The 21,990-nt window shown below is 36.9% G+C and overlaps 1 protein-coding gene across 2 annotated transcripts in view; it reads right to left on the bottom strand.

Annotated features, from left to right (window-relative positions):
- Nucleotides 1–15,459: 15,459 nt before the first annotated feature.
- The window catches only part of LRP6 (LDL receptor related protein 6), a 178,410-nt gene continuing 171,879 nt past the window's right edge, over nt 15,460–21,990 (bottom strand). For both annotated transcript variants that reach the window (XM_057701078.1, XM_057701077.1), the window contains one exon: nt 15,460–21,000. In XM_057701078.1, coding sequence (XP_057557061.1) covers nt 20,706–21,000 — 295 coding nt within the window. In that variant the 3' untranslated portion in view covers nt 15,460–20,705. The remainder of the gene's footprint in view (nt 21,001–21,990) is intronic.

Below are 21,990 nucleotides of genomic sequence, written 5' to 3'. Positions count from 1 at the left end.
TGAAATAGAAACAAAGAAAACAAGAGCAAAAATAATAAAACTAAAAGCTGCTTCTTTGAGGAGATAAATAAAATTGATAAACCTCTAGCAAGACTCATCAAGAAAAAGAGGGAGAGGACTCAATAAAATTAGAAATGAAACAAGAGAAGTTCCAACAGACACCGCAGAAATAAAAAGCACCATAAGAGACTACTACAAGCAATCATATGCCAATAAAATGGACAACCTGGATGAAATGGACAGATTCTTAGAAAGGTATAACCTTCCAAGACTGAATCAGGAAGACACAGAAAATATGAACAGACCAATCACAAGTAATGAAATTGAAACTGTGATTAAAAATCTTCCAACAAACAAAAGTCCAGGACCAGATGGATTCACAGGTAAATTCTATCAAACATTTAGTGAAGAGCTAACACCCATCCTTCTCAAACTCTTCCAAAAAATTTCACAGGATGGAACACTCCCAAACTCATTCTATGAGGCCACCTTCACCCTGATACCAAAACCAGACAAAGATACTACAAAAAAAGAAAACTACAGATCAATATCACTGATGAATTTAGATGCAAAAATCCTCAACAAACTACTAGCCAACAGAATCCAACAACACATTAAAAGGATCATACACCATGATCAAGTGGGGTTTATCCCTGGAATGCAAGGATTCTTCAATATACGCAAATCAATCAATGTGATACACTGTATTAACAAACTGAAGGATAAAAACCACATGATCATCTCAATAGATGCAGAAAAGGCTTTTGACAAAATTCAACACCCATTTATGATAAAAACTCTCCAGAAGGTGGGCATAGAGGGAATCTACCTCACCATTAATAAAGGCCAGATATGACAAACCCACAGCAAACATCATTCTCAATGGTGAAAAACTGCAAGCATTCCCTCTAAGATCAGGAACAAGACAAGGATGTGCACCCTCGCCACTACTATTCAACATAGTTCTGGAAGTCCTTGCCACAGCAGTCAGAGAAGAAAAAGAAATAAAAGGAATCCAAGTCAAAAAAGAAGTAAAACTGTCACTGTTTGCAGATGACATGATACTATACATCGAAAATCCTAAAGATGCCGCCAGAAAACTACTTGAGCTAATCAATGAATTTGGTAAAGTTGCAGGATACAAAATTAATGCACAGAAATCTCTTGCATTTCTATACACCAACAATGAAAGATCAGAAAGAGAAATTAAGGAAACAATCCCATTCACCATTGCAACAAAAAGAATCAAATACCTAGGAATAAACCTAACCAAGGAGGTAAAAGACCTGTACTCAGAAAACTATAAGACACGAATGAAAGAAATCAAAGATGACACAAACAGATGGAGAGATATATCATGTTCTTGCACTGGAAGAATCAACATTGTGAAAATGACTATACTACCCAAAGCAATCTACATATTCAATGCAATCCCTATCAAATTACCAATGGCAATTTTTACAGAACCAGAACAAAAAATCCTAAAATTTGTATGGAGACACAAAAGACTCCGAATAGCCAAAGCAATCTTGAAGGGAAAAAATGGAGCTGGAGGAGTCAGACTCTCTGACTTCAGACTATACTACAAAGCTACAGTAATCAAGACAGTATGATACTGGCACAAAAACAGAAATATAGATCAATGGAACAGGACAGAAAGCCCAAAGATCAACTATGGTCAACTAATCTATGACAAAGGAGGCAAGGATATACAATGGAGAAAAGGCAGCCTTTTCAATAAGTGGTGCTGGGAAAGCTAGACAGCTACATGTAAAAGAATGAAATTAGAACACTTCCTAACACCATACACAAAAATAAACTCGAAATGGATTAAAGAACTAATGTAAGGCCAGATACTATAAAACTGCTAGAGGAAAACATAGGAAAAACAGTCTTTGACATAAATCACAGCAAGATCTTTTTTGACCCACCTCCTAGAGTAATGGAAATAAAAACAAAAATAAATAAGTGGGACCTAATGAAACTTAAAAGCTTCTTCACAGCAAAGGAAACTATAAGCAAGATGAAAGGACAACCCTCATAATGGGAGAAAATATTTGCAAATGAATCAACAGACAAAGGATTAATCTCCAAAATATATAAACAGTTAATTCAGCTCAAAATCAAAAAAACAAACAACCCAGTCAAAAATGGGCAGAAGACCTAAATAGGCATTTCTCCAAAGAAGACATATGGATGGCCAAGAAGCACATGAAAAGCTGCTCAACATCACTAATTATTAGAGAAATGCAAATCAAAACGACAATGAGGTATTACCTCACACCGGTTAGAAAGGGCATCATCAGAAAATCGACAAACAGTAAATACTGGAGAGGGTGTGGAGAAAAGGGAACCCTCTTGCACTGTTGGTGGGAACGTAAATTGATACAACCACTATGGAGAACAGTAAGGAGGTTCCTTGCAAAACTAAAAGTAGAGTTACCATATGACCCAGCAATCCCACGACTGGGCATATACCCAGAGAACTCCATAATTCAAAAAGACACATGCACTCCAATGTTCATTGCAGCACTATTTACAACAGCCAGGACATGGAAGCAACCTAAATGTCCATCAATAGATGAATGGATAGAGAAGATGTGGTACATATATACAATGGAATATTACTCAGCTCTAAAAAGGAACGAAATTGGGACATTTGTAGAGATAAGGATGGGCCTAGAGACTGTCATACAGAGTGAAGTGAGTCAGAAAGAGAAAAACAAATATCATATATTAACACATATGCAGAATATAGAAAAATGGTACAAATCAATGGGTTTGCAAGGCAGAAATAGAGACACAGATGTAGAGAACAAACATATGGACACCAAGTGGGGAAAGTGGGGCGAGTTGGGCAGGGATGAACTGCAAGATTGGGATTGCCATATATACATTACTAATAAGAAAAAAATATATCAAATTGTACACTTTAAATATATGCAGTTTATTGTAAAAAAAAAAAAAAAAGAACCCACCTGCCAATGCAGCAGACACAGGTTCAATCCCTGGTCCAGGAAGACCCCACATGCCTTGCAGCAACTAAGCCCATGCACCACAACTACTGAGCCTGCACTCTAGAGCCTGTAAGCCACAACTACTGAGCCTGTGTGCCATAACTACTGAAGCCTGTGCACCTAAAGCCTGTGCTCTGCCACAAGAGAAGTCACTGCAGTGGGAAGCCTGTGCACGGCAATGAGAAGCCTGTGTACTGCAAAGAAGAGCAGCTCCCGCTCGCCAGAGAAAGCCCCTGTGCAGCAACAAACATCCAACACAGCCAATAAATAAATGAATAAATACATAAATAAATATATTTATTAAAAAAAAAACCTTTATACCAACAATCTGACAACTTACATGAAATGGAAAACTTTCTTGAGAGACAGAAACTACCAAAGTTCACTCAAGAAAAACAGAATGTAAAATTTTACGTTTCCAAAATGGAAAACATTTTGGCAGTTTCTTAAAAAAGCTAAACAAACATCTACCAGATGACCCAACCATTTCACTCTTAGGAATTTATTCAAAGGAAATGAATTTGTTCCAAAACTTGTACTAAATGAAGTAATTTTATTTGTGAAAGCTCTAAAAAGGAAACAACCCAAATGTTCATCAGCAGATGAATGGATAAACAAAGTGTGGTGTATCCATACAATGGAATACTATTCAATAAAAAAAAATGAAGTATTGGTATATCCTGTAACATGGTATATCCTGCAACATGGATGAATCTCTAAGTGAAAGAAGTTAGAATAAAGGGGTGGGGGGAAGAGTAGCCCCTGCTTGCCACAACTAGAGAGAAAGCCCACGCACTGCAACAAAACCCCAATGCAGCCAAAATAAATAAATTTAAAAAATAATAAAATAAAATAACAACAACTGAAGAATACTACTTAAGCATCCATAAAACATTCACTATTATAGATTGTAGTCTGGCCTACTGAATATGTCTCAATAAATTTAGAAGGATTAAAATCATACAGAGTATCTATGTCCATTATGGAATCAAATCTAAAAATAACAAAATATCTGGAAAATCCCCAAATATTTATAAATTAAACACACTTTTATGTAATCCATGATTCAAAGAAGAAATCACAAGCAAAACTGGAAAATGTTTTGAACTGAATGATAATAAAAATATCAAAATTTGTGGGGTGCAGCTACTGCATGCTTAGAGGGAAATATATAGCTTCAAATACTTATATAAGAAAAGAAAAGCCTAAAATCAGTGATTTAGGTTTCCATCTTAGGTAGCTAGCAAGTTTCATTCAAATAAGTAAAAAGAAGGAAATAATGAGTAAAAAGCAATAAAATAGAAAATGGACACACAATAGAGAAAAAGAATAAATTAGAACAAGAGCTGATTTTTGAAACCTTCAGTTTGACTGACCAAATAGGATACAAATATCAATGTCAGCAATGAAAACAGACATTAAAAAGATGAGGGATGCACTTTATGCCGATAAATTGAAAACAAAAAAGACAAATTCCTCGGAAAGACATAGTTTTATCACTGAACTATTGTTTAAGCTCTCATTACTTTTCTTGTTTGACTGCCCTTCCTTTGTTTCTGCATCCCTTCACTTCCCTAATTAGTTAACTATTTGAGTCTGATCTTTGGAACTCAGGGAAAGCCTAGGCGACTACACCCTTTTTCTACAAAGAAGAAACAGGGGACACAGAGGGCCTTTTTGACCTGAGAAGGCCCCACAGGGTCCTGCTAGGTTTCAATCCCCACTTTTCTTTGATACTCCTTAATCCTGAGAACGGGGGCAGGACAAGAAAGAGAATAAAGGTTTGGATAGAGCGGTTAATCATAAACTCAGCAGGGGAAATTGGTTTTAGGGGGACTTGGTTTTAATTCCCACTACTACTTTAACTTTCCCCAAAGCTTTGAGGGAATGGTGTGACAACTGCTCTGGCTACTTCCTGATGAAGGGGGTGGTCCTGCCTCAATTCGGGGAATGGACAGCAAATATTCTCAAGTTCTAGGTTTGGGATTTGAATCTTGCATGATTAAGGTCTTAGTCCCTTGATCCACTGTTTCAGTGCAACAGACACAATTAGAAGTAGGAGGAGGAGTAACAACCCAAAATTTAATAAACCTTGGAAAATAGCTTGCATTCCCTGAAGAATTCAGCAGAATAAGTCTGAAAACCAGTCTGGACTTGGCATTTCTGGGGAGACTTATAGCCAGGTAGCCAGTGCCTAGTCTTACCTAGGTAGGTTTTAACTTCTGATTGGCATTAATATATACATCTGCTAAAATTAATATATTTTTCTGCTAAAATCTAATCTAAAGCAATTTTATTGTCCAGTACTATTCTGGTTAAAGAATCTAGTGCTTTCTGCTGGGAGGCCATGGCTTGACCTGTCTCATTTGTTACTATTCCCAAAGTAAGAAAAATTTTAATAGTTATAAGAGGAGAACTTGAGACCATAAGGTTGTGGGTGGCAGCATCCGGCAGGCACTGCTTTGAGAATGGCTAGTGGCATTCCCGAGTCTGACACAGTTCAGAAAATTCAAGTTCTTGGGACTTCCCTGGTGACACAGTGGTTAAGAATCCACCTGCGAATGCAGGGGACACGGGTTTGAGCCCTGGTCTGGGAAGATCCCACATGCCATAGAGCAACTAAGCCTGTGCACCACAACTACTGAGCCTGTGTTCTAGAGTCTGAGAGCCACAACTACTGAGCCCATGAGCTGAAATTACTGAAGCCTGTGCACCTAGAGCCTGTGCTCTGCAACAAGAGAAGTTACCACAATGAGAAGCCACAATGGAGAGTAGCCCCCTCTCGCTGCAACTAGAAAAAGCCCACGCACAGCAACAAAGACCCAATGCAGCCCCCCCTCCCCCAAATAATAATAAAGTTCTTTAAAAAAAAAGAGAGATCTCATCAATACAGGAACCTGTCTACAAGCACATCCAAAACGGCCACCCAGCTCCACCTTGGAAGCCTGAACCATAGGCACACCATTTTGACTTTCAAATGAATTCCCCTCCTCAGTGGCCAAAGCAGATGTGCAATGCATGTTTGACAGGCCAAAAATCAGCCACCCTGGTCAGCATAAAGTTCAGGTTAAATCATGTATAAGCCAGAATGACTTTCCCGTACCTGAGTGTTGGGGGAAAATTAATCAGACATAGTGAAACAGCACAGAGGTATGCTAATGGAGAAACATCTTAAGTCAATTTTAAAATTGGCTGTTTTTCTTTTTTTTTTTTTTTTTTACCAATTTTTACCAATTATACTGAATTATAACACAAACACTGTACATGTGCTTTTAGCAGTAGACTTGCAGTGAAACATGTCATGAGTAGTTATGATAATAACTCGTAATTCTCTGTGACAACTTCACTGGAGAATTTTCTTTCCATTTTAAACACTGAACGCAACAGTATGGTTAGAAGTAAAACAGTAACTTTCAGTGCTGATAGAGAGACACACATTTGGTAAACAGTTCAATTAAATTAGTGGGATTGGTCTTACAGACCTGGTCCAGATTGTTGGGTCAGTTGCCTACCATTGCTGTTGTCTTCGTCTCCTCCTAGTGTGGGTGTGGATTTTGGGGTCATCAGTCCTTTCTATGACCAGTCCAATGCAGAGGCCCTTCTTAAATGGGAAACATGAATTCAAGAGACTATTCTCTTTAGTTTTGCAGGGCATGAGCTAGTTAAGAGTACCTGGTAGTGGTCCTTTTATCTGGGATGGAGACAGTCTTTTAAATGATACCTTCTCTGGTATGTAAAATCTCCTGGTTGCAGGTCATGGGGCATCTGATCTTCACGCAAAGACAGAATGTTGAATTATTTAAATAATTCAGTTAAACTTCACAATTATGTGACATAACAACAAGGAACTATTTGGGAGGTGAATCTTAGCCAGTAAATACAGACCTCAATTAACAAAACTAGAATTTAATATCTACGGAAACATAATATTTTTCTCACTAAAAAGAAATCTGTCTGCAAAATAAGTCTGGTTTCAATAAACTTGGCCTGATTATTTACATAGCCATAATTGATCACATCGGTTTTTTCAAATTAGTTGTGCTGGAACTTTTCATAAGGAATCTCAAATTGAATCTTTAAAAGGACTTTCAAGGCCAGAAAAGCCACGCCAAGGGCTTGTCAGATTCCGCCTATGATATCTACAGATTTGTGTGAACTCCTCTCTTCTGGAGGTCCCTGAAATATCCTGAGATTCCTGCCCCAGGCAGGAGGTGGCCTTCCTTATTCACCTGGCAAGGCTGTTGGGAACCTATGAGTTTCTAATTCCTGAAGGAATCAGGTAGAAGGAAAAAGATAAATGTTTCAATCCTACTTCCAAAGGTATAATTTACCAAGATGTTACAAGCCATAATTACTTTGAGGGGAAAGGTTTCCTTATATCTGGAAAACACAAATTAAAAGCCAGTGATACTTCAGACAAAAACCCATAAAAATTATAACCATATTCACCAGATAATTCAGTCCTATGTAACCCTTTGTGTTAACTGTTTTATGAAGCCATAACATTTTTCATTAGAATTCTTTAATTTCTTACCCAGTTGAGTGGTATGATCTGAACATTATCAAAAACTCACTTGTCAAAAAGTCCTTTCTATAAATCTTGAAGATGAAGCAGTTTTTGGTAAAAGCATCAGAGTACAATAATAACTGTCTATAAATGACAAAAGACTTTAAAGGGCACAGTTAAACACATGATTACATTGCAGTGGAAAAAAACCTGCTATGACAGTCATTTTACGATAATAACTAGAATTGTGACTGATAACATTATACCGGAACATATCAGATTTTTAAAAATGTCATTAAATAACATATACCTATACAATATAAACTAAGAAAATTTATTACCTTGACAATGTTACCCAAGTAATTTAACATACCAAATAATACTAATCATTTTAATATCTCTCTCTGAGATGCCTTAGGGTTCCTCTGAAGCATTCTAAAGTTAGCTGGAAATCAAAAGTACTTCAATTAGAATGTGATATTTGGAAAGTTTGTCAAAAAAATTAAAAAGTTTCAAAACACCTGGTCAAATAGGATCATAGGTCACTGTGAAACAATACTTATTTACTTAACCAAAGTGACAAAGAGCAAATATAGAAAGTTACAACAAATTACTTAAAAAGTTAAGAAATTTTACGTTATCAGAAGTTGATCAATATTCCGATAAGACTTTGTTCTCAACAGAAAGAGAAAATCTCATTCAAGTTTTGCAGTGCTTTACCTTTGATCTTAAAATTTATTTACTCAAATTCATTCTAATCTTAGTCCTGACCACACATAGAATTCCTTTTAAAAATTCTTTTTTGTTTCCAAAATCTACAACTTTCTAAATCAATATTAGTTTATGCTTTTCTTTCCCATTTAGAAGTAATCAGCTTTAGGATAAAATTACTTTCTTTTCCCTTAAAAAAATACATATCAATTTCTCATACTATCTTTGACTGAAAACACACCTCCTACTTTCCCTGCATACTGAAATGTTTCCCTTATTATTTTAGCAGCTTTATATATATATATATTACAAATTCTAACCATCAAAAACTTAATCTCTAGTGAAAACCAAGAAGTAAGCAACTGTGAACATATCAGCATTCCCTGATTGGCCAGCTTATAATTACATTCTATAACCTCTAAAAACATACATCTTCTCATAGCATAATTTCCTTCCTCATTGTGGTACAAGACGTGTCTAACAAATACAAACATCTTTAGTTTTTCTCTCACAAGAAGACAAAAATAGGTAAACTTAGACTTGTTTAACAGTTAATGTTCCAGTATTTTATCTTATTTGAAATGACCTGGATATTCAATAAATTTCCATCATTTAACTTAATTTAGCAAAATTCTAAGTTTCAAGTTACCAAAACACAGATCTCATAGTTTTCTTGAGTGAGTTAAAAATCCCTCTTTTTCCTTTAATTTTTTTTAGTCTCAGGAATTGGAGATGGTCAGATAAAAGTTCCTCAGAGCTCAACAAGAACATTTATATCTCAAAGGAACAGGAAGAGAAATGCAAGTTCCTCCTAGAAAGCCCACTTCTTCTAATTGTATACACAACAATGACAACAACAAAACCCACCATTTTAGAACGTCAAAAGAGCTACTTCATCATTTTTCTCTGGAGTCTAAAGAACATTGTGGCCATGTGGTGTTACAGAAAAAAAAATCACCTTTTTGGCTTTAGTCATGGAACCTGAACTGAGGGTGGTCTACTTCTGTAGGATGCACCCTAAAGGGCTATTTTTAGGACATAAACTTTTATCACATCCAGCAATCAAAACACTGCACCTTCTTTAACACAAACAGACACTCACACACACACCCAAAATATAAGCCAAACCAGCTCCAAAAGACTCACGTTAACACAGCAGCATAAAAAACCTATGCATAAGGAAGTTCACCCCATTTTCCTTCTCTTTTATAAAACATTTGTAGTTGAAAGATGATGTTATAATTTCAAGAGCCATTAGGGCCCATTGTTCTCCAGATCCCAAGGAATAACGACGCTGAGCAGTGTTAAAACACTTTTCTTCTTTCATGGGAACACAGCTGAAGATCTCCCAGTTTTGCAAAATACACCCTAGGGCCTACAAGAAAGTACAGAGTTCTGGTTACCCATCATTATTTATCCATGGCTGGTACTGTCAGATATCCCCCAGACAGTGCCAAAAGAAACAAACCAATGCAATGTGGTCTCTCAGGGTCACAGTTCCTTAGCTCAGAGTGCGGAGCCTCCTCTTACTGTCCCAAATGGTGGTGTATGGGTCCTGGTCTAAACAGGAGATTCCCAGGTACCACCCCAGGTGGTGCTAAATGGCCAGAGAGACTCCTTAGTCCAAAAGGGAAAATCCAATCAAAGCAGTGCTCCGCGCAGACAATGGAGCCAAATGACTAAGTCCCAAACCCAAAAGGAAACTCCCAGTCAAGGCAATGCAATAGGGAAGAATAGAGTGGTATCATCACACACAAGACCCCACTACTTATCAGACGCCCCAATCGGCCAATTCAAATGCATTGCTTCCTTTACTACAAATATCAAAAGTGCTATGGGCCATCGACACCCAGTCCTTGGTAAGTGCTCAGGGCTGTCCTTGAGACAGATGTGCTCTGGCAGCTGCTGGACAGAATCACAGCCACAAGCCAGGGGCTGATGCGCCACAGGTGAGACACTCATGTGAGATGATGAGTCCCCTCGTGGTTGCCACAACTGTTTCCAAATCCAACTTGGGTCTGCTAGGAAAGCCCATCGTCTGACACTGGGTTGTGGTGAAGCAAAGTACAGCATTTATTTGTGGGGTGCCAAGCAAGGAGAATAAGCAGCTCATGCTCAAAAGACCCAAACTCCCTGATGGCTTTCAGAGAAGGGTTACTAAAGTCAACATTTGGGGTGAGAGGTGCAAGGTACCTGATTTCTTCTGACTGGTGGATGGTGAGGTAAGAGTAGTGTTTCAGGAATCCTAACCATCAACCTTCTGATTGCAGTTGTCTGAGGTCTACATACTTGTGGTCTGCATGATGTCACCATACTCCACCTGGGGAACGTGCCTTAGTTTTGCTGAACAATTCAAAGATATGCATCAGACTGTTAGGTACATCCTTTGAGGAGGAACTAGGACTCTCTTATCACTGAACTACTGTTTTAGCTATCATTACTTTCCTTGTTTGCTTTACCCCTGTTTCTGTATGCCCTCACTTCTCTAGTAAACTGCTTGTGCCTGCTTTTTGGAACTCAGGGAAGGCCGAGGAGACTAAAGCCTTTCACTACAAACAAGAAACAGGGAACACACAGGGGCTTTTGTACCTGGGAAGGCCCTGCAGGGTCCTGCTCAGTTTCAATCCCTCCTTTTCTCAATCCTGAGAACATGGACAGGACAAGAAAAAATATAACATTTTAGATGGGTTAATTAAATTCGGCAGGGGAGCTTAGTTTTATAATTACTGGACAAAACACAAGTGTCTTCGGGACCATACAATTAGGCAATGGTAGTGCAGAAGCCTTTGGTAGGATAATAAAGTAAAAAAGCTCCCTTTGATTCTCAAAAGATAATCACTTTTGTCTGCTATACAGCTTTTACTGTATGATGGGCCTTGTGTTATCTCTCTTTTGAGAGGTATCAATTCCTTTGGAATGCAGAGCAAGACCAGAGAAGGGGCCAGGGAGAAGGAGGAATCAAATAGGGATCTACACAGAATAGGATGCTACATAGGTGTGTGGCCTCCTTGTGATACTATTCATTGCCTGGAATGCTTTATGTACAAGTAGCTCTCTGGAAAGGGAAGCAGAACTGGCTGATTGAAGAGGAAAGGTTCAGAAAACTCTATTAGAGACGAACACCAACAAATACAGAGAATAAATGACTTCAGACATGTCTTGGCAGTTAATTAAAATGGAAAAGAGATTAGGGTCTAAATCTCAATTCAGTGTCCTTTCCCCTCCATCCACAGCCAACTGTCTCTGATCAAAATTTTACACTGAAATTTTCATATTCCAACTGGGCACTTCCTGTCTTCCTGTCACACTTGGTCATTAACCAGTTGATTATTTTGAGGGAAAAAATGGGATACTTAGCCCAGCACCTGGTTTACAGTTTTTGCAGATGAAATGTTTACAAATGTTATCCTTTATTTTTTAGCCACTTTATTGGGGAAGATTGGCTTTACATGGTAATTAAGTCTGAATTTACAAATGCAAATCTCAGGTAGAAATTTTTCTGGGGTGGAAGATGGATTGTGCAGGCTGCACGCTGGTACAAATGAATAGATCCAGAAGTCTGAAACCAGTATAGGAGAGGAAAAATATCCTCTGCTGGGACCACTGTAATAAGAGATTAAGAATAGAAAAGCATACAAATGTATTTAATCTGTTTCATGTGACATGGGAGCCCTCATAAGGAAATGAAGATACAAAAGATGGTTAAACCTGTTTTTACACTAGGTTTGATGAGTCATGGAAAGATAAGGCAGAGTATGAGCTAAGTGTGGTAAACTGGGAGAACTTGGCAATGCCTGTTCAGATTCCTCCGTGTGTCCCTTTCTTCCGGGTACAGGGAGGGCACCTTTCACATGAAGGTTTATACCTGCTTCACAGGAAGGTCAGAGAGTCCTTCCTGCACATCCCATTTCTCAAATTCCTTCAGCTTAAAATGTTCAACACGCCAAGGTGCCATATTCTGGGGTAGTGTGTCCTGAACCATGTAAATACTCATTTATCCTCCGATTTAAATTTACAAAAATAATGCAATCATATACAAGGCAAAGAATTAAAAGATTGTAAAACCTTAGCTGAAAACGTATCTGGGTAAAGAATCCACAACTCACTGTTTTCCCTATTCATTTTTTTAATTGAAGGACAGTGGATTTACAATATTGTATTAGTTTCAGGTGTATGACACAGTGATCAAAACATTTTTATAATTATAACCCATTTAAAGTTATTATAAAATATTGGCTATATTCCCTGTGCTGTACAACATATCCTTGCAGCTTATTTTATACATACTAATTTGTATCCCTTAGTCCCCTCCCCCATCTTGCCCCTCTCCCTTTCTCTCTCCCCACTGGTAACCACCAGTTTGTTCTCTGTATCTATAAATGTTTCTTTTTTTGTTATATTCACTTGTTTCACTTTTTAGATTCCTCCGTGTAAGTTACAGCATACAGTATTTATCACTCTCTGACTTATTTCACTAAGCATAATACCTTCCCTAGAGGTCCATCCATGTTGTTGCAAATGGAAGAATTTCATTCTTTTTTATGGCTGAGTAAAATTCCATTGTATATACATATATACCACATCTTCTTTAGCCATTCATCTGTTGGAAACTTATGTTGCTTCCGTATCTCGGCTACTGTAAATAATGCTATGAACACTGGGCTGTATGTATCTCTTTTTGAATCAGTCTTTTCATTGTTTTCCCTATTCTTTAGCTTACCTATAAAATCAGGCAAACCAACCACAGTTCTGCCTTTCCTCTCTTTGACTCAACTAGCAACAGCACGACTTACATGATTTTTGTTTTCCCTTCAGAGAAAGAATGCAAGGTCAGCGAAGAAGCCAAGGTAAGCTCATTTCTTCAAAAGCATTACTAAGGAAAGACTTTTATATTAAAACTAGGTTTCCACTAAAAGTAGAATTACCATATGATCCAGCAATCCCACTCCTGTGCATATATCCAGACAGAGCTACAATTCAAAAAGATACATGCACCCCTATGTTCACAGCAGCACTGTTCACAATAGCCAAGACATGGAAACAACCTAAATGTCCACTGACAGATGAATGGATAAAGAAGATGTGGTACATATATACAGTAGAATACTACTCAGCCATAAAAAAAGAACAAAATAATGCCATTTGCAGTAACATGGATGGACCCAGAAATTATCATACTAAGTAATGTAAGTCAGAGAGAGAAAGGCAAATACCATATGATATCACTTATATGTGGAATCTAAAATATGACACAAATGAACCTATCTATGAAACAGAAACAGAATCATGCATGTAGAGAACAGCCTGGTGGTTGCCAAAGGGAAGGGGGTTGGAGGAGGGATGGAGTGGGAGGTTGGGGTTAGCAGATGTAAGCTTTTATATATAGAATGGATAAACAACAAGATCCTACTATACAGCATAGAGAACTATACTCACTATCCTATGATAAATCATAATGGAAAAGGATATTTTAAAAAAGAATATAATCACTTTGCTACACAGCAGAAATTAACACAACACTGTAAATCAACCATACTTCAATTTTAAAAAATATTAAGAAAAAAAAAAAACAAAAAAACTTGGTTTCCATTTAAAGACCTGATGTTTGAACTCAACTACTTCCACATAAAAAAAGCAGCTTCCTCTCTATCAAACAATAATCTTAGACTAAAGCAGGGATCTGATAGTTCTAAGTTCTCAATGGTTTTTCCATCCACTCTTCTGATTTCTTAGATGAGACTCCTATAATAAAAGACAGATTTATAAGAAAAAATAAAAAAAACAAAAGTTTACTAACATGTATACCATATGTATACATAGGAGATACCTAGAGAAGCGTAAGTAACTCCCTAAGATGGTTTAGAATTCAGACTTAGATACCATTGTAACAGGGAAAGAGGAGCAAGGATGTAGGCCTCTTTAAGGGAGGGTAAATGATTATTAGGAAAGATGAAGAGGCCCTGAAGAAAATAGGAGATATGATACTTTGTGGCAAAGTTTGTTTGGCCCATGTGTTCACTTCTAGTCTCCTCTCCCATGATGTCAATCTTCCCTGGCTGATAAAACTCCTGAGGAGGTGATTTATGACTCATGACAATTAAGTTGCTTTTAGATGATCTGTCTTTAGGCAGAAAAGGGGAATTCAGACACAGCTTTTCTCTGCATTTGCTGTTTTTTAAGTGCCAAAAGATCAAAATAATCAAGATGCTAAAGTGGCGTATTTTGCAGTGATATATATTCTGCTACCCTTCAGTATCATCATGTCATATTGGGCTCTACACCAGGAAAAGCAAGTTCATTTTTAAAGCTAATTTGGAGGAAGAGAAGGGGTGGCTCAGAGCCCACATCAGAACTCCTTCCAGGAGTTTATAAAAACAAGATCAGTCTGAAGCACAAATTGTGAAACTGAGCAGGACCTTGTGGGGCCCTCCTGAGTACAAAAGCCCCTCCTGTCTCGTTTCTTGTTTGTAGAAAAAGGTGCTAGTCTCCTGGCCTTCTCAGAGTTCCTACTAATTAGAGAAAAAAGGGAATTCAAAAACAAAGGAAACACAGCTTTCTTATGCAAGAAAAGTAATGATAACAGTTCAGAGATAAAGCAGAATCCTAGTTCCTTCTCAAGGGATCTACTAGCAACCTGATGCATATCTTTGAGTTCTTCTGTGGAAACTAAGACCCACCCCCACCCCCAATGCAAGTAGAGGATGGTGACTACATGCTGACCACAAGCTTGTAGAACCCAGACTGGCTGGAAGCACAAAGTTGATGATAAAGATCCCTGAAACACCACTCGGTTTACCTTATCACCAACCAATCAGAAGAAAGCCATGCACCTTGCAGCTCTTAACCCAAATGCTGCCTCTAAAAATCCTTTCCTAAAAGCTCTCAGGGAGTTTGGGTCTTCTGAGCATGAACTGTACATTCTTTTTGCTTGGCACCCTGCAAATAAATTCTGTGCTCTCCTTCACCACAATTCGGTATCAGTAGATTGGCTTTGCCGTGTAGCGGGTAAGCAGACCCAAGTTTTCCTTATTCTGTTCCCAACCACAGGTATTGTCAAGCAACAGCCCTCTCAAACCTCTCTTTCAAAGTTGTATTTTACTTGAAACGCAAACAATAAAGGTGGGTTTTGCTGTGTCTGAAACACAGCATTCGTGTATCACAGCAAAGCACAATCAACTGTTTTGATTTCTTGCTGAAAAGAAATGACACTTTTATTTTCCACTGTTTTATTATAAAAATCAACATTTCATTTGTTACAACTCAACTTATTGTAATAATCAAAAAGGGGATTTATACAAGGTATTTTTATACAGTTTAAAATTAAAGCACTTATTTCATAAAAAGGGGGAAGTGAATAGTGGACAAGGGCTGACCAAATGTTGGTCATTAAAATATAAATACATCCTTGCAAAGCACCATCGTACCGAAGTCCATGAACAAGAAACACCAGCTGACTTTAAGACAATGACGAAGATTAAAGCTTAAGAAAAAAATTTAAAAACACAGAGGATAAAACATCTGAAAGCAGCACCAGATCCTTCACTTACAAATAAGGCTAGTCCAGCTTAAGCATCTCAGTATCCTCTTTACTCTTATTATAATAAAATGTCCTCAACTAACTCCAGATACTTAATTTCATGTAACATTAGATTTAATCAGACTTTCTTTGCTTTATTTTCCTTTTAATATTCATGTTTAGGCATTGATATTTAGAGAGACATGTACATAGAGATCTCTCTCTATATATCTATCTATATATTTATCTACATCCCTGCCCTACTTTGATTTAAAAAAATTTTTTAGTAATTCTTAAAAATTCTTTTTTAAAAAAAAGAATGGACAGTTAAGCAAAAGCACATTGTATAATTCTTTGGTGTTAACTTTTGGGCAAACCCTAAGTAATGGGGAATCTAAGTTTTTGTTAGGTCTATATTCCACTTTTGAGTACAAGATATCACTTAGTTTATAATTCTATCTGTAAAGTCATGATGATTTTTTTCCAGCAATAACTTAAGAATGGTTTAAGAATGCCTTATGGAAAAAAACAAAAAACAAAAACAAAAAATCAGTAAAGTTTACCTTGACTGAAGAAGGATGAGGTCAGTAATTTCATCCTACATCACCTAGATTAACCGAAGAATCTACCTTCTTCTCCACTCAGGTATACGCTTAGTTTAACAAGAAGCAGAAATCCAGTCCAACAGAAATATCCTGAGTATATGGATTCACAATATAAAAAATCTTTTAAAATGATAAGTGTAAAATGTTATGCTTTAAGGGTCCAAAGTCCTTTAAAACTTTGAGAATTTCAAAAGCTAAATTTTGAGCCTATTGTGAAATGATGCAATCCTAGAAGTTAGAAACCACAGATAAGCTACTAGTACTTTGTAAAATCATCTGTTATTTCTCTTGGTTCATTTTAAGTTTGGGAAAAGGAGAGGTGTATGAAATAAAATTAAATTTCTTGAGTTTAAAAATTCTGAGAACATGTTTTAAACAGTGTTTGATTATGAACTTTTTAAGACTCAGTCCATGTCTACACTTAGTATACAGTCTCATTTATTGATGCCCAAACATTTGTCAGCCATCTGATAAGCACATACTCATACCCACACTCCAGACATACTGTTCACGTCATTACTCAGAATGAAGTACTGCACTTGTTAAAAGTATGACATACTTCGGGGGTGTGAAAAGGACAAGATTTTTGTTTCTGAATCTTGTTAAATGTGTAATGGCAGTAACCAACATGCTGCTTTTACGGTATGCATACCAATGAAGCAGCAAGTTTCCCCCTGCAAGAGATAAAGCAATTTTACAAACTACACTTTTAAGAATCTAGTCTAGGCACAGGACTGGATAGAGAAACAACAGCAACAGACCTATCGCAGAGAGCCAGGCTTGCTTGCTTAAGGCAAGTCTTTCTTGTACCAAAAGTAAATAGTCTCTAGACTACGATTACTGGTATCAGGTCACATAAATATACACAGTTCATTCATAGGCTAGATAAGTCACAGCCACTAACCCTACCTGAAGAAGTCTTCATGAATGAGCTTTTATGGCAAAACAAAAAAAATCTTCCCCCCAAACTAACTGCTACCTAATACAGATGGTGGCTATTTTTATACCTTAATTAATAATGTCTTAATATCAAATGAGTTGGTCTTATACAGATTACTGACTTTGGAGTATTTTTAAATAATGAACAAATACAATCCTCAATCATCTTAAAATGTTACTGCTCAACCCCCCCCACCCCCAATTATTGGCCTGTATTAGATAAAAATAAAAATGTACTGTAAAGTCTTCATTTCTAAATATATACCAGCCCTTTAGAATAGCTGTTCTCAAACTTACTAAAGGATCAGATAACTCTTGGTGGTATACCACAAAGTATTTGTATATTAAAATTAAAACAATGATAATTTTCTGCTAAACATATAACATCTTATGACATGTTAGTTGGAAGAGTTACAGCAAGTGTCAGAGGCATAATAAAATTTTCTGAAAGAAAAATTTATATTGAGAAAATCCTATGCCTTAACTGTTTTTTAAATTGTGAACATGCCATTATCTGATATAAGCAGCAAAATCCTTTGGGCCATTGTTCAGAAAACCAGGGTTCTGCAGGAGCCAAGTTCAAGGTCATAAAAGTTTAGAATTATAAAAGACCACTTCAGTGAAGAAGAGCTTACTATAGTGCACAGAAAGTATGCTATGCTGAAGTTCAATTCTCAGATAATTTTAATCACATCAGTAAGTGGACATACTTCAAGACATGCAATCACAATGAATTCTTTTGTATTTAAGGAATATAATGAAATTTTATTCATTGCCCCCCAGCATGGATAATAAATCTAGCAATACTCCAAATTCAAAACACTTTTCCCCTTTTACCCCCTGATTTGTGCTCTCATATGTTAATTTTTTATCTTCCAATTAAAGATCTTGTGTCTAATAATCAAGATAGTCTACTTTTAAGCTTAACCGTCCATATAACCTGAGGGCCAATAAATCTTTCCTGAATTTTGACAATTCTCTCATTGAAAGGTACTCCCCAAAATGTTAAGAATCCATCTCAAATACCAAGAAAGAGGATTCTGAGATTAAGCTGAACTGCCTTCAAATAATTTCAAACAAATTGGCACACAAATTAGTATTTTGCAAGAAGAGGCCATTGCCATCGCAGTACAAGCACTTGAACTGAGATAAAACAAGGCAATATTCTTCTTAGTTCATTATAGTGCAAGTTTCCACATGGGAAGCCTACCAGATAAAGATGCACATTAAAAAATGTAAACATACAGAATTCTCAAATTCTAATTGATACCCAGTTGTTGCTAACCTTTCCATCTTCACTGGAGCATCAAGCACCCGTGTGTGTCACAGAACTCAACTTCAATGACCATTTTGTTAAAACTTGAGCACTTTGTTCCACCCACAGGAAAAGTTAAAGCTCATCTGACTGAAATGCAAGACACTGATGGATTACCATTTATTTATATGCAAAATCAAGTGCACCTGATTCATATAAGGTACTCCCAATAATCTAAGCATTATTCTGAAACCGTGTTTTTTAGTTTAAAAAGATTACTTAGGTATATTTTAAAATTGCTTAAACAGTTAGTTCACCTCTACCAAAATTCTGAATCCCTTCTTTCATTGTTTTCTCTTGGGCCCTGAAATCCAGAGAGGCCTCAACAAAACAGAATTTAAAAAAAAAAAAAAATTCATTCAATAAGTAACTGACCAACATCTGTTAAGGTAAAAATACATTAGTTTAAAAACACTGAATTTTAGCAGAGAAATGCTGGAAACATGTAAAAAGCAACTTCTGGCAAGGTGGCAGAGCAGTGCTAGAGTCATTCCACAGGTCAGCCCTGACAGCTGAAGATGTAGCAGCCCCAGTACCATGCAGGTCAGGCAGATTACATAAGAGCCTTCCAATATGCCCCTCCACCCAAGTTCTGACAGCTGAGAAGTTAACAGTTTGCCTTCTCATGTAACCCACATTGTTAAATTTGTTAAAACATCTTAATCCATCATGGAATAAGACAGAAGACACATAAAAATATAGAAAAGGTGATTATAAGAATAATTCATGGATAATTTGAAAACAATCTAACATTCACATTAGGTAACAGAAAGATGTTAAACTCGTGTCACACATTAGAAGAGGTATGCATGTAGAGATCATTCTGAGAAAAATTGGCCTAAAGAACACGAAAATGTCACTGACAGTCAATAAGGGGAAAACCTAACAATAACAAAAAATTCATTCTCTTTTTAAACAGACTGTCTCTAATCGGAACATATTTAAATGTTTTACTAGGAAAGATATATATAAAAATGATTTCATATTGTGATACTATATGCTGAAAGTACTGCAAGGATATATGATTAATTTACAACAAAAACTTAATGGTTAAATTTGTAACTCTTAAACATTGTCTATATGTGTTGTAAAAAGACATTCTAATGAGCATTAAAACAATCTTGGAAGTAAAGAGGAGCAATAATATGTCTAACCTTTGATCATCATGTGAACACAGCAGTCCAACTGAAGAGCTAAGCTGACTGGGGAATGGAGCTAGTAGAAATATTAAAATGAAATCTTAATTTAGAAAATTCCATTTAATCAATCCTCAGATAAAAAACTGTGAATAAATTATGGTATCTTGGCAAAATACCCTATAATGCTGCTAGGGGAGGAAGCAAGGTGAAAACACCCATGGGAAAAAAATAATATATGACAGAGGGCTGAGTTTCAAGGTAGGGACAGAAGACTTGCACAGCAAATGGCCCCACAGCATCTTACCAGACAGCTGATCTCTCCCACAACAGCAGCACCCCGAATGGATTTTTATAAATATCTATTTTCCTTGATAAACTGTTGGATTCCTAGAGAAAACAAAGCCCTTTGTCCAAAGTTAGTAATAATTCTTTTATTTTCTTTTTCATTTCTTAAACTTGCTGGCCTTCAAATGTTATTTAACATGAAGGCCATTTGGCTACTTCCAAGTATCTATGGTTTGCTGCTCTGAGATGGATTTTAATTTTTTTCTTCTTCTTTTCTTTTTTCTTTTTCTTTTTTTTTTTGGTATCAATAAAGCCCAGACATTCCTGGTCAGTGATGCCTTTATTATTCCTGTTTCCTTTGTACTCGGTCACTTCACTGGGTTTAAGGCATGCTTTGTGTATTTAGTTTGCAAAAATAAAACTTTTAGTACAAATTTATTTGTTATACAAATTTTTATGGCACAAGCAGCAAATCTGCTGTTTTAAGAAAATATATAAATATCTTTTCCTTCTGTACAAATATCTCCAGTATTCCCTACCCCATTTATAATTTTTAACTGTACATGGTCTGCCTCATCCTTCTCTAATAGCTCCCTCCCCCCCTCCAGATCTCAACCAAATTCGTATTTACACTTTTGTATTGGAGGCAGTCAGAGGAGGAGGGCCCCTCTTCAGGAGGAGTCTGTACAGGGAGAGGGCGGCGGTGGGTAGAGGTGATGAGAGTAGCTCCTCTCTGTGTAGGGAGAAGGTGGGCAGCTTTCATAGTTTTCTTCTGCCGATAAGTACTGGCTTCGGGGCGTGGGAGGTGGGGGCACAGGCTCTGAGTCATAGTTCAAGTCACTGGTGTAGCCCTTGGCTGTCGCCACTGCAGTCATTCTCCGGCTGGGAGCATAGTCACTGTCACAAACATCTGTGCTGCAGGGTGTGGTGGGGGGTGCAAAGTGCCGGTAACTGTATGGCCTGTAGCTGGTATAGGGAGAAAATCAGGAGAAGCAGAGTTAGTTTTACAGAAAAGTGGTTTTCTCTATCAGAATACAGAGTTATTAAATGTAAACCTCACTTGGAAGACAATAAGCTACTAGAGTTTAAATTTGCACAAACCAAGAGGCAATTTTCAATGGCAGATTGGAGGAGGAACATAGTATGTATTTTATATTTGTAAATAAAATGTGATTAGAGTCAATCAAAAATGGATAGAATGGGAATGCAGAGATGAACCCATTCTAGCCTCTGGATATGCGCTTATATCTTTCAGCTATACTGTATCTTGGAATAAAAAAGAACTATTCAAAGTTGTATTTAATGGTCATCTTTGGAAAATCTTTCAGTTATACGGTTTGCACTTAGTCTATAGAGTGGACCTCACCAATTTCTGCCTTTCCATGATCTGTGAGAAGAACGGGTCTTTATTATCTTACAGTACTCAAACATGTTAGCACTCCCTCAACACTTCTTAAACGCTCTATGATTTACCTGATGAATAATTTAATGATGTCTGAAGACTTCATTCTCTCTTTACAACTCAAACACTGTACAAGCCAGGCTGAATTTTGGCAGACAGCCTAAGGAGCTTATCTATCCCACTATTATTACTATCAGAAAATGGAAATTGCTGTGGTTTGGGGGAAGGAGTGTTGATTTCCTGTATGTAGACAAGCATATTGTCATTAAGAGTGGCTCTAACTGAACATCAAAATGATAAATTCTAGGCATCCATATAGGACCAGTGAATTTTCTAATAAGTATTTCAGAGTCCCAATTTATTTTTTACACCTTTTAAGCTACCTTTTCAAGTAACCCATAGCTGCTAAGTCAAGTTTGTAGTATGGCTAACTAAAGAAAAAGGCACTGGAAAGAGAGAAGCATACTAGTGAAAATAAGAGCTGACTTAAAGTGCTGGCTTTTCTATCATTTCTACTTCTATCTATAACTTCTTATATCATTTATATCCTAAGT

Source organism: Hippopotamus amphibius, chromosome 12 (genome assembly GCF_030028045.1).
Source record: "Hippopotamus amphibius kiboko isolate mHipAmp2 chromosome 12, mHipAmp2.hap2, whole genome shotgun sequence".
NCBI lineage: Eukaryota > Metazoa > Chordata > Mammalia > Artiodactyla > Hippopotamidae > Hippopotamus > Hippopotamus amphibius.
Note: the sequence above shows the minus strand (reverse complement) of the source record. Positions and strands in the feature narration are given on the sequence as shown.